General features: G+C 38.9%; 1 protein-coding gene across 1 annotated transcript in view; it reads left to right on the forward strand.

The window, feature by feature from the left end:
• The window catches only part of MYRFL (myelin regulatory factor like), a 127,279-nt gene extending 114,134 nt beyond the window's left edge, over window positions 1-13,145 (forward strand). The window contains exons 20-25 of the mRNA XM_023226565.1: window positions 6,681-6,743; window positions 7,377-7,464; window positions 9,973-10,047; window positions 12,467-12,587; window positions 12,865-12,939; window positions 13,059-13,145. Of these exons, the coding sequence (XP_023082333.1) occupies window positions 6,681-6,743; window positions 7,377-7,464; window positions 9,973-10,047; window positions 12,467-12,587; window positions 12,865-12,939; window positions 13,059-13,145 (509 nt within the window). The remainder of the gene's footprint in view (window positions 1-6,680; window positions 6,744-7,376; window positions 7,465-9,972; window positions 10,048-12,466; window positions 12,588-12,864; window positions 12,940-13,058) is intronic.
• Window positions 13,146-14,112: the final 967 nt, after the last annotated feature.

Below are 14,112 nucleotides of genomic sequence, written 5' to 3' on the forward strand. Positions count from 1 at the left end.
TTGTGTTTTAAGCTAAATGTTATTGCAAGAGTCAAAAAGTTTCTTAAAATTTAGAAGTTTATAAAGTAAAAAAAATTGCAGTAAGCTAAGGTTAATTATTTATTGAAGAAAGAAAATTTAAAAAACAAATTTAGTATAGCCTAAATGTATGGTGTTTATAAAGTCTACAGTAGTGTCCCAGGCCTTCAGATTCACTCACCAGTCACTCACTGATTGACTCAGAGCAACTTCCAGCCCTGCAAGCTCCATTCATGGTAAATTCCCTGTCCAGGTGGACTAGTTTTTGTCTTTTATACTTTATTTTTTACTGTACCCTTTCTACGTTTAGATATATTCAGATACACAAATACTTACCATTGTGTTACAGTTGCCTATAGTATTTACACTATAATGCTGTACAGGTTTGCAACCAAGAACCAATATAGCCTAGGTGTGTAGTAGGCTGTACAATCTAGGTTTGTGAAGTACACTTTGTGATGTTTGTACAACAATGAAATTGCCTAATGACGTATCTCACATATTCATGTAGTTAAGCAATGCATGACTGTATTGGGAGGAACAGCCCTTTTTAAACAAGATCAAGGCTTTTTGCTCTCTGTGACAATGCAGAATTTTCATGTTAAAAAAATTATAGAAACTCAATCAAGGGCTACAAGTGTAATCATGTCCGTAAGATTATATACAATTTTTCCAAATGTATACTCATTTATTATTGTTTTTAGAAATGTTCCCCTAAAAACAATAGCCTAGAAACAAGATGAGTGTCTGCTCATCTTGTTTCTGTAGCTATGTAAATCCTAAAGAAAGAAGTGACTCCTAAGGAAAGAAAATTTGCTGCATAGTGCCAGGCTGTGTCCACCTAGACAGAACTAACAGCTTCTTTGACTACAAATGAAAGTTATGTTCTGCCTTACTAGGCTCTGTGATACCCTGGGAAAGTTGTTGCCTCTTGCTTTTGTCAACTGGAGAAAAATGGAAAGGATTCAAATGTTTGATTCACTTTTGTCTTCAGAAAACCCAAAAACTTTTGGAGATTTAATCACTGAATCTCAGAGAACAGCTATGCAAGTGGCACCTGACTTCTTGGCCCTGAGAATCCACTATAAGCATACTGTTACAATGATGTGATTGAGAAAATACATGAAGGGCAAATGTAACTATAAATTCAGTTAAGATTTTAACTGAATTGTTTTTATTACTCCAACAGTGGCATTTGAAAAATAGTACAAATCTACAGGAGAGATGTTGCTTTTCAAGTCTACAGACACCACCACAGACCCCTTTATGCAATCACCCAAGGTTCCAAGAACCCCATGTCAGGAGAACTGCTGATTTATACCAAATTACCCATTTTGCAGCTGATGAAATGGAGGCACTGGACCTTACTTAAGATTCCTCAGTTGAGTTTCTAGAAAAGTTGGAATTGAAATCTGGGTCCCCCGCTTCCCTGTCCTGGGTTCCTTCCCATTTGCCATCCTGCCTCCATTGATTCGGACATGGGATGTGCATGTACCTAAGATCAACTCTAGAAGGTACAGAAAGTATCCACTCTATGGCCCTTTCTGGCTCCTCCTGGTAAGTTTGCCTCTGTCCATTGCAATGTCCCTGATGTGGGATATTTTGGAGTCTGAGCAAAGCCTCTTCTCTTCTGCTGCTGGTTTACTCTTCCCTTCTGTTCAAGGTACTGTATAACAGCAGGTTTCTAAATACAAAAGAGGAGAAGTCTAGGCAACTATTCTTTTCAGCCAGATGTTTCTAAGGCATTAAAGACCAATTAAAAATTAAGGAATAAAAATAAAAAAGAAATTCAAGAGTAACAAAAGAAAACTTAGAAAAGCTCTCAGTGGGATACAGAGTAATATCTAACAGTTTACTAAACCCCTAAACACATTTATGAGCCTCCTCCCTGAGGAGTAAGACTATAATAAAATAAGTGAAGGGAAATCAGCATTTTTTTGACATGCTGAGCTTGTGTCATTATTCTTCTTTTGGGCCAAAGTTGATCTTATCTGTGTAAAGTGTCTTTTAGAAAGGTTATCTCTCCCACTCCCCCTCACTTAATACAAAGTTTGGGTAAGGCTAATCAGGAAGTGGAAAGTGAGTATTTTGGAATATTGAGCTTCTACTTTAAGGAACCATCTGAAGGTGATGAATTAGATTTTAATCCATGGAACCAGTGAAGATTTAAGTAGACAAGAGAGTTAGATATTAAAAAGTAACGAGCCTGTGGAGAAAAGCATCTATGGAATTCTGTAGAATAATTAGAGTTGGTGAAGATTTAAAAAATATCTGGAATTCATGTTCATTTTGTTTTGGAGACCACAACTCTGAGAAAAGTGAATGGCCGGAAGAAAATGGTCCCCTGTGTTAAAGGACTCAGCCATTGACTGGTGGGGCTCACTAGCTTCTTCATAGCACATGAGTCTGGTTCAATGAAGGGAAGAGAAAGGTATCCAAGGTGCTGTACTGGACTCAGCCGCCAGTATAGTCTTACAAGTAGTGCAATATACACCTTCTACCATGACAGGAGTATGCTTTTGTTGGGCACCATCCTACATCTTTACTCTCCAGAAGTTTCTAATTTAGTTTATTGGGAGAGCTCATCCACCGATTGTGAAATATATCTCCAACTTTATAATGAAAACCTCAGGGGATATACTATATGAAGCTTATAATGAATATCACTGGAAGGCATTTGTAAAATGAGATCAACCCTAGAAGGTACTGACAGTATGCCTTTATAACTTCCTGTATGACTACTGGAAGATTTATGGTTTTCCTATAACCAGCCTTTCAGAGTCAAATAGTCTCCTTTCAGAGAAGTGTCAAATGGAAGGTGTTTTACGGGAGATTTAAATTTTATTTCTTGCATTTGAAAAATCATTTTTATAATTCTGCAAGATTATCTTTCCTTATTCCCACCTATTTATTGCTGTTTTTTTTAAAAAAATGTTACCCCACCAGGTACTCAATTGTATTCATAGGGTTTTATGTCTCCAGGACCTGAATAAGGCAAATCTGTAGTTCCATTGCCAAAATTTATAATGAGCTATTTTTCTGCAAATTCAACAGGCAAGTAGGACAAGAGGTAGGAGAAGAAAACACACAGGATAGAAAAGTCCTGGTTTCTACATCTCTTTATGCCTCATTTGCCTTGAAATTTATAACCTTCTGCGGAGGCAGTTTTAGGCAAAACTAATAGTAGAAACGTATTTGGAAATTATTACTGGAATAGCTAGAATCCAAGAAATCTGGAGGTCTTTTTGGCAGCGTATATGTTCACATGTAAAGGAAAATAAATATTCAATTTTCTAGAAACTCCTTATATATCAGGACCCATTTCTTCTTAATGGAAAGCACCATGTTGGGCTCAGACACTCACCCTGCCTCCCAGTTCTGTCTTGCTTCTTTTTGCTAATAGAGTAAAGGAGTCTAGCTTCCCATGTTCATTCTCAGCATCCCTCTGCACCCTTCCCCTGGGAAATTTCCCTGTGAATATTTAAGAGGAAAGTTTTTTAGAGGTTAAATTGGCCTTCCCTCTTCTTTTCCTTCCTCTTTCCCTGGCTCACTTCCTTCCCTCCTTTCACCCATATTCATTGAGCACCACTGTGAGCCCAGCATTACCGTATCTGGGATACAACAGTGAACAGGATGTAGTCTTCAAGGAGCCCACAGTTAGGTGAATGGTTAAGTAAACTAGTCCTTCCACCTAGTGAGAGGAGTTATAACCAGGATAGGGATGTTTAGGAGTGATTGTCCCCAAGTATTGTCTTTTGCTTTCTATCCTGAAATTGGATACTGAAACTTGAACATAGATCTAAATCTGCAAATTAAAAAAAAAAAGACTGCCAAAACTTCATAAAGTTATTTTGTTAGGTATACTTAGCAACCCACTAAATGATTGCTGTCACTATCTACTTTAAAAAGATACATTAAAAAAATAGCCTTAACAACATTCATCTGAATGGTTACCTTTTCAAAATTGCATTTAAAATGCCTTTTGGGTGATGACAGGAGCCTAGCCACTCCCTGGGCTCCCTCCCTCCAAGCCTGCTCTGGCCCCACACCAGCAGCCTGATTCCTCCTTTCAGCTGGCTGCATCTCAGGCCTTACTTTAGACCAAGCTTGTCCAACCTGCAGCCCATGGGCCACATGTGGCAGAGGATGGCTTTGAATGCGGCTCAACACAAATTTGTGAACTTTCTTAAAACATTATGAGATTTTTTTTGGTAATTTTTTTTAAGCCTTTCAGCTATCATTAGTGTTAGTGTATTTCATGTGTGGCCCAAGACAATTATTCTTCTTCCAATGTGGCCTAGGGAAGCCAGAAGATTGGACACCACTGCCTTAGACTTTAAGCTCAATTTTTTTCCTACATGGATCACATTTCACATATTCCCAGAATAGCAAAATTGTGGCCTCTGGAATCATGGTTTGAATTGGAAACTCCTCATTCCTGTCTACAAGCTGAGTCCTTAGTGCCTCACTTAGCTTATCTGCCAAGCAGGGATAACCTCCCTCTTGGACTTTTGTAAGGCATTCAGAACAATGCTCAGTGAAGAGTAGGTGTCAATGAATAGTAGGTGTAATTATATCGCTATCCTTCAATGCAAAAATAGATGTCCCACAGAATTTCCTCTAACATTTCATATTCAAGTTATTAAGCAATTGGGAAGGCATGCTCAATTTTTTAAAATAAGTTTTGCTTATTTTTAGAGACCACAAACTCTATTTGTATGAAGAAGGTTAATGTTTCATTATTTTACTGTAGGGATAGTCTTGCTCCTATTTTTCTTCATTTTTACCCACTCTCTTGACTGCCCTTGAACCTATTTTCTATTTTAACAGGCTATATTAAGCAGCAGAGAGGTCACAGAAGTAGGCAGGGTTGAAAAACCAATAAGGACCAATATACATTTGATGCTAGGCCCTGGTGCTACCTGGACTCAACTCTAAAGGGATTATTCCATGAAACAGTCCATCTCCCATCTCCATGCTTTCTACTGGGATCTCCAGGAATAGTTCTTTCTCCTTGCTAGATTCCAAATGTTATATCTTTCATAGCCTTTGCTTTCACTCAGAAAAATAAATATGACTAATGAGTATGTCTCTACTCCTTTGCAACTTCATATGAGCCAGGCTTCAGTTGAGCAAAGAAGTTGGCTTTAGGGCCTGTTATACTCACTCAGTAAGTAATATCAGGATCAAAAGAAGATCAACAGGAGGGCAGATGCTAGCTCAATAAAAGGGAAAACTGGTATTTAGCATTGCCCAACAGAAGAATGGGCAGGGAGTCCCTTGTCACTGGAGGTGTTCAAGCAGAGATTCCTTGGTTATTTATTTCTTTTTTTACATTAGTATGTGTAATCCTGAGATAGCAATATTAAGATGGATGTAAAATAATCCAGATAATCTAAAGATAATAATTTCAATTAACAATGTTCATTCATAAACTAGATAGGAAATAAAACTATCATTAGCTTGTCATTAATCAAAGAAAGATGGTTTCCATAGATTGAGCAAGACATTATGCCAGGGGTTACAGAGGATTCAGAGAATGTTAGTAGATGTTCCCTATTCTGGAATTGTCAGGAAAGGGCAAAACTACTTGAAAAGTTAAGTACTAATACAGAAGTAATATGCCCTTCAGTATGGTGACAGATATATCACTGGTTGATGATTGCATTGATGGTTCAGTAATAAATGCTTTGGCATTGGAAAGGCAGAATCTGTGAGCTGCAGACCTAGTTAGGGATGGTTGCTTAGTCCACTTTGCCGTCATAACAGAATACCACTGACTGGGTGACTTAAACAACAGACATTTATTTTCTCACAGTTCTGGTGGCTGGAAGTCCAAGACCAAGGTGTCAGCAGGTCTGATTTCTTCTGAGACTTCTCTCCTTGGTCTGCAGATGACTATCAACTTGCTGTGTCTTCACATGGTCTTTCCTCTGTGCACACATAGCCCTAGGGTCTCCCTGTGTGTCCTAATCTGCTTTTTTTTTTTTTTTTGAGACAGAGTTTTACTCTTATTGTCCAGGCTGGAGTGCAATGGCGTGATCTTGGCTCACTGCAACCTCCACCTCCCAGGTTCAAGTGATTCTCCTGCCTCAGCCTCCCGAGTAGCTGGGATTAGAGGCATGTGTCACAATGCCTGGCTAATTTTATATTTTTTAGTAGAGACGGGGTTTCTCCATGTTGGTTAGGCTGGTCTCGAACTCCTGACCTCAAGTTATCTGCCCGCCTTGGCCTCCCAGAGTGCTGGGATTACAGGCATGAGCCACCCTGCCTGGCTTCTAATCTTCAGCTCTTACACGGACACAGGTCAGATTGTATTAGAGCCCACCTTGACAGCCTATTTTAACTTAATCACTGCTTTAAATACCCTATCAAAAAACAGTCACATTCTGAGGTACTGGGGGGATAAGGCTTCACCATATACATTTGAATTTGGTAACTGGGAAGGGGGACCCAATTTAGTCCATAACAGATGACTTCTTGCAGAAGGGGGAGAATAAACTAGATCTATAAGGAATAGGATAGAGATTAGATGGGTTGAAGGATGGGAGACAGAAAGGGTGGGGAGCACTCAACTCACAGAGATGAACTAGGTCACACATGGGGTTTCTTCTCTTTTCCTGAACAAGTCTTCAAGATTGACAGACTTGTTTCCTTTTCAGAAGACAAAAGCAAATCATTCTTGGCAAGAAATGCTCTTAGCGGCCCTGACTGGAGGAGTGACTGTAAGTTGACATTTAAGTGACAGTATTCTTTGGCTTTGTGGGGCCAGGCAGACTAACAAGTTGTAAAAGCATTGCTGGAGTGAGGAGCAGGGACAAAGGCTGCAGCTTGCCTGCCACGTATATCCATGGGACTGTGTGTTATAATTGATGCCACCCTAACCACTAATGAGGCATTAGAAATGGTCACTCACTGTCAGACAAGTTGTGGTTGATCTCCATGGATGTTCATAATTTATTCAAACTTCCTGCCCTCTTCTTCTATTCTGACTATATTTTTAGTTTGTTTTCTGTGTTCTGAACAGATTGCATTTCATGTTGCACCCTCCATTTTCAATAAAGTTTGATTTAGTAGGACTTCCATGGTCCAGAAATTCTTTTGAATGTTACAGGGGATGTTTATTGGAGGCTGAGTTTTTATTAGTTTTTCTAAAATGTACTATAACCCCCCAAAAAGCCTTCTCCCCTTCCTTTTCCTCCTTTTTTTTTTTTTTTCCATTCGAATACAAATGGAATCTCTTTACCTGGGAAACTCTTACTTCCCCGTTGTGTAATTTGAGGACTGTGGCTGGAATACAATATTCTTTTCCCTTTCAGAAGAGTTTATTTTCTTTTCTCTATTTCTTCTCAATTCAGGGATTGATACAACTATCAGTTCTATTCAGATTATGGAAATCCAGCAAATAATAGATCATCAGTACTGCAGTCGAAGCCTCCAGTGCGGGTGGGTAAGCCTCCCCAGCATGCCCTGGTTGTTTCTGGAATTTACCCATGGCTCTGGGTTTTTAAGACTGCAGTGGAAGCTAAAGCTACATGATAAAATCAATGTGTGCTTACATTGCTCCTTAAGTGAAAACATCTTTATTACATGGTGGGAGAAAGAATCATAAAACGGTTGGTATTAGCAAATGTCAATAAGCCACAGCCCCAGTTACTCCAGCCTTCTGGTTTAATGGGTAAGTCCAAAGCAGAAAGCCTAGGGAGCAGTTCTGTTCCTGACTCTCTAAGGGCACATATTAAGGGCACAGAGCTGCCAGTTAATTTTATAGACTAGAAAGACATTGTTGCTGATGGCTCCAAGTTACAAGTGAGCTGACTTTGTATATTTTAATAACAAGGGATATCATTATTTTAATTGCTGAAAAAATGTAACTTAGCTTTTCAGATAGGAGGGAAAAATCAGATATAGCAAAAGTTATCAGCAACATCCATCTCCTTATGGTATGCCTTATCACTTGTATCAAGGTAATGATACATCTAGAAGCAGACGGTGCAAGTTGCTTCAAAGAGTACAGTGTGCCAGTTGTAGGGATTAAGACTGGAGAGGGCTGGGCATGGTGGTTCACACCTATAATTTCAGCACTTTGGGAGACTGAGGCAGGAGGACTGCTGGAGCCCAGGAGTTCAAGGTCAAGACCAGCCTGGGCAACATGATGAGATCCTATCTCTACCAAAAAAAAAAAAAAAAAAAAATTAGCTGGGCATGATGGTACACACCTGTGGTCCCAGCTAATTGGGAAGCTAAGGTGGGAGGATCTCTTGAGCCCAGGAGGTCAAGGCTGCAGTGAGCTGTGTGTTTGCACCACTGTACTCCAGCCTGGATGACAGAGTGCAACCCGGACACACACACACACACACACACACACACACACACACACACACGCGGAATGTGGGAGTTATTTTTCTTAATTTGACAACTGTTTCTTAGGCACCTGCTAGATTAAAGGCAAGGCCTATAATTTGAACTAGTGTCACAAATCCTGTGGGTTTTCAGCCTCATTTCTTTTCCAACCTGATATAACTTGGGCTTTAAGTTGATGGCTGTGAATTATAAAAGTAACATATATGGTGCTTTATGATTTATTTATGACCTCTATGTTCATGATCTCATTGAATTCTCACAAAATCCCTATGAGGTTGGTATAATTTATCCCCGTTTTGTAGTTAAATTTCAGTTAAACTTGAAAAAGTTTGCCTAAGATCACCTGTAAGTGGCAGATACAGATATGAATTAATGTGGTAAGATGTCATAGTGAAGAGTCAGATGATTCAAGTTCAAGTCCTAGAACTTTGACAAGATGTTTATTCTCCCCAAATACCCATTTCTCAGCTATAAGGTGGGGATACTTTCAAAACTGGGTTGGGTTGCTGTGAAGCATGCACATAATGGGAGAGACATCTTAGGAAATGAATTCCGTTTATCTAAGCTTCCCCCGGTCAAACAAACTGCTCCTGATCCCAGTGTAGATCTTTCTGTTTGAAAAAATACGTTGATTCACTGAAATAACACTGTTCTCAATTTGGTGTGCAAGTTGCACTCTTGTTATTTTCAGCTGTATTGATGTATAATTGACAAGCAGAAATTGTTTATATTCAAGGTGTATAATGTTTCGTTTTGTTGTAATATACCTATCCAATGCAAAATGCAAGATCTTTCCATTTCCTTTGCTTTTGCTTCTTACCTTTTTAGCAACTTAGTTTAGCATTACTTAAAAATAAAATGACTGACTCTTTTCCCCATCAATCTGATTTTAAGTTGTTTTTCCATGTAATTTAAGGGATGGTCAGGTCATAAGGAGAACTTGTTTCAGAGACCATAAGTCTTTTTGCTGGAGTTTTTCATTATAATACGAATCAAAGGAATTTCCCTTTTATCCAAGTATCTCTCTGAAAGGTGTGGGGGGATCTATGTATAAGCACTTGTCTTGCAATCTTCTCCATTACTAAATGGTAATTAGAATTAGAACAATTTTAGCAGATTCAGATTCTAAAAGTACTTGATATTTCCTCCCAGTGTTGCACAAAAGGGGGTGATTTAGTGTAGAAAAAATGTATTTATTATTTCTAGGGGCATTGTTAGTTTGAGCCTTCGCCTCATTTGTCTTCAGAAATCTGTGTCTCTTTAAAGGGGACTAAAGTCATTTCCTGTGTGAAAAAGCCATTTCCTGGTCTGGGATTTGACTTTCCATCATTTTTGTTTCTGTGTGTTCTAAAAAACTATAACTTTTTATGGTACATTTTATATTAAGACCTGAAAGAGATCACTCTGAAATTTGACAGGTATATCCTAAAAACAAACAAAAAAATGATACTAGGTTGAACTCAGTTTTCCATATTTATTATTTACTATATAATATTTCACACTTTTTATAGTATATAATGAGTAGCAAAAAGCCCTTTGAAGACTTTCCTACATATTTTGATTTGTGGTTTTATTTTTTTTCATCATTAGATCTGGAAATTATAATTACAGTATTCCTGTTAATAAACACACACCCACCAATGTCAAGTTCTCTCTGGAAATAAAGTAAGTGCATGGCTGTAAAATTATTTCATTTTTATCATTAGTTGAATAGCAAGTCTGGATTTACTTCACAATTTGGTCAGTATGTTAAGAGGCAGAAAGCTATCAGTTTATGTTAACTGGTGATGGTTTGAGAGGTGGGCCATCTGAGGGAAAGGTTTTCAAAATGAGGGCTGTGATCATCCAGGCTTTCTTCAGGCAATGGAAGGGCTCTAAACTCTATACCCATGCCTACAAAGTGGGAGTGATTTTGGTTTGATGCTCACAAGCTATAGACTTCCCCTGACTCTCTCACTTGGAGAGAAAGAATTGGAATGGGAACAAGAGTAATAACATGCCCCTCAATAGGAAGATACACAGCTCCCGGTAGCAATGTTAATGCAGACACCACTCCTATTTTCCAAAAGATAGAAAAAAAAAAAAAAAAAAAAAAAGGAACCAGAGTTTGGAATTGGACAGACCAGGGTCCAAGGATTCTGCCACTTACTAATTCTGTGATCTTGTACAAGCCACTTATCTTCTTTGAGCTACTGTTTCTTTATCTGTCATGTAAGTATTACATTACACCATAGCACATAGAGCTGCTGTGAGAATTATTAATAATGGTGAAATTAATAACTGCCATTTGCTGAGCACAGACTATATGCTACACTTTAATACTGGGTCATAAAATCCTCCTCACAGCAACCCTCCCAGGTTGTTTTTTTTCCCCTAGTTTATATTTTTGAGATGGGGACACTTGGGTTTAGAGTTTCAGAATATGTAAAACACACACACACGCGCGCACACACACACGCGCGCACACACACACACACATATTCTGAAAATCACAGGTAGTAAGTGATGGAGCTGGGCTTCAAATTCAGTCCATCCTCTCAGCCATCACTGTCCTGTCCTGCCTCCCCAGTGAGATGAGACGTGTAAGGACACTGCCCTTTCCTGACACACCGTAAGCACACAGTAAATGGTAGCTTTTATTAGGACTATCTTTCCTCCTAAATCACAAAACTCTAACTTAACCTATTCTCATCAGATATTTTAAAGGATTATGGCACTTAAAGACCTTCCACTAAAAAATTATGCAATGAGCTACTTTCCATGAAGATAAATGGTTTTTTGTGTCTCCTGATTTTAGTCTCTCCTTTCCGTATCCCTCCACATTTCCTTTCTTCTTCCCTTCCTTTTCTATCACTCTTTCCCTTCCCTCTGTCCTCCCCTCTCTCCTTCTGCTTGCCCAGCTCTGTTTTCCTCCTCCATCCTTCACCGCATGCCTTCTGCCTCTTCCTCCATCTTACTCAGGCTTCATACTCTTTTTCTCATCCACTTTGCCTCTGTGAGGAACAAATGTCACTCAACCCAACTGCTTGCCTTGGAAAGGTTTCTTTTAAGCAGCTAATATTTTGTGACTCAGAACCTACCATATTTCAAGGCAAAGCAAAAGCTAAATGTACTATTGTTATAAACTGAAAGTACTATTATCTAGCACTCCTTGAATAACCAGAATAACATAACTGGAATAACATTTTCTTACTCATTTCTGGCTTTTAGTGGAAGGAAATAAGGTTATATGCTATATCCCCTGAAGTGGTAGATCGTCTTGAGCCGCTAAATCAGGACTTTTAGTTTACAAACTGTTTTTTTGTAAAACGGATGACTTAAAAATAACACATATGCTCAACTGAGATTGTAGGTTGCCCTAACTTGTGCAAAAGGATTGTTCCCAAAGACAAATAGATCGCATCCTTTTGATGATGATTAATGGGCCAACCTCCAGAGAAGAAGAACCATACATTCTTGCAGACTTTCAACTCTAGTGATTTCTGATAGGACTCACTCCCAAACTCCTACCTGTATTTATTTGCCTTATTATTTTAAACAGTATCTGCCTAGACCCGGAATTTGCAAAATCAAAAATCCTGAAAGCTTCAGATAAATGCAAACTCAGTGCCAGTGCAAAGAGAAAGAATATATCCGAAAATTATAAAAAACACATATGCAGATAAGTTTTGATGTAAGATTGGGTTTTAAAAACTATCATACACAGCCAGGCTGACGTCTGTAATCCCAGCACTTTGGGACACTGAGGCATTAGGGTTGCTTGAGCCCAGGTGTTTGAAACCAGCCTGGGCAACATAGCGAGACCTTGTCTCTATGAAAAAATAAAATAAAAAGAAAAGAAAGAAAAAAAGAAACCATCATATACTATTTCAGTAGCCATCTGAGATTGGGTTTCTTTTTGTAGTAATGAGATGTGAGCTGGCCTATTGGCATCAGTGAGCTTCATGTAATACAATGCCTATTGTGAACTCTGAATGGATTTCCAAGTTACGTTCCCATTAGACCCTCTTCTTATCAAGGTGTATTCTAGCAGAAGCTGGTAACTGCTTTTTCATGTGCTCTTTCTTTTCTTTGTCTCTTGAAGCACAACAGAGCCATTGATAGTCTTCCAGTGCAAATTCACCCTTGGAAATATATGTTTCCATAGTAAAAGGGAAACCAAAGGGCTAGAAAGCCACAGAGAAATCTCCCAGGAGATGACACAGGTAATGTTTTCTGCCTTCTCTGTTCCCCGCTGAGAGAGGGATTCATTGAACCAATTGCCAGTGTTTTCCCTCCCTGGCCAACCCTAGTCACAGGGCTTGGCTCAGTCTCTTCCTTGTGTCCTTATGAATCTGCCAACTGTTCTAGCAACACCCATCAAAAGCTGTGATCCTGATACTTCTCCTACAGTCATTGAAGAAACGCTTTTTCAGCCTGTACTCTTTCCTACTGACTGTCAAATGCATGTATGAAATGGATCCTCTTTTATTCATTATTTAGGGATATCAGCACATTTGGAGTCTCCCTGTAGCCCTGTTTTCTGACAGCATGTTCCATTTCCGCGTAGCTGCACCGGTAAGCTTGCTTTTTCTTTTTCTTTTCACTGGGAAAGAAATTGAGCAATAAAAAAAAATCACTTTAACCACAGTTCATTTTTACATTAATCTTCCTCTTTTTTCCTCCTTTTCCGACAGGATTTAGCTGACTGTTCAACTGATCCTTATTTTGCTGGAATATTCTTCACCGATTACTTCTTTTACTTCTATCGACGCTGTGCCTAATTTGTTCAAGTTTGGGGACTTTACCAAAGAAAAATACTCAGGAATACATTTAACAGAAACCGACATCCTCTTGCAACTTCTTTTTTCTTCTTTGTGAAACATTTACATTTATTACTGAAGGACTTTTTCAGGCTTTAGCTTCCAACAGTTTTGAGACATTAATGAGGAGAATAAAATGTTTGCTGAAACTTGAAATAATGTGGTGTTTGATTTTGCCATGATTATGAAGAAAACATTTCCTGGAGGAAACAGTTCTGTTGAATTTAAAAATACTATTTTTGGTATTAAGGAAGTTTTGAGCTCAAAATAAGCAGGTCTAGCCTCTACTTTGTTTTAATGTATTTTAAAGCTTTTGAAAAAAACCAAAAGGGCCATGTCAACTTTGGCCCACTAAACATAGACTCTTGAGAATGTGTGATATGGTATGTCGAGGAGTTGTGGGGGGTGGTATCTGATGCTGAGCTCGCATTTAGGCAAATTGTCCTCTGTGTGTGTGTGTGTGTGTTGTATAAACACATACACTAGGGTACAGAATGTAGTTTGTTCAAGAGAAATAATTGCAACTCTGCTTTGCAATGCTTGATGGACACTAAACTTTCTGTGTGGGTAGGATATGCCCCTACCCTATAAAGATGGAAACTCCTATACTCAAGAGCCCACTGAAATGAATTAAACTAGCCAGTCCTAAGCCTGCTTACTCTGCCTCACCTGTTCCTTCCCTCAGATTACCACGATAAAGGGTCATGTCTGCAGTTCCTCCTTCTCCCTCTGCCTCCCGACTGATCCCAGGACTTCCCCGGGTGGCTCCCTCTGCCATGGCATGCCCCCTTGTCTTGGGGACTGTGAGTAACAAACTCTTTTTGGATGGCAATTATCTCCTCATCTGCTGGTCTTATACCTCAAATTTTCTATTAATACACTATTTTTTAGAGAATAGAGATCCAAGCCACCCTCATTGTAGTTCCAG

This window comes from Piliocolobus tephrosceles, chromosome 10 (genome assembly GCF_002776525.5).
Source record: "Piliocolobus tephrosceles isolate RC106 chromosome 10, ASM277652v3, whole genome shotgun sequence".
NCBI classification, from domain to species: Eukaryota; Metazoa; Chordata; class Mammalia; order Primates; family Cercopithecidae; genus Piliocolobus; species Piliocolobus tephrosceles.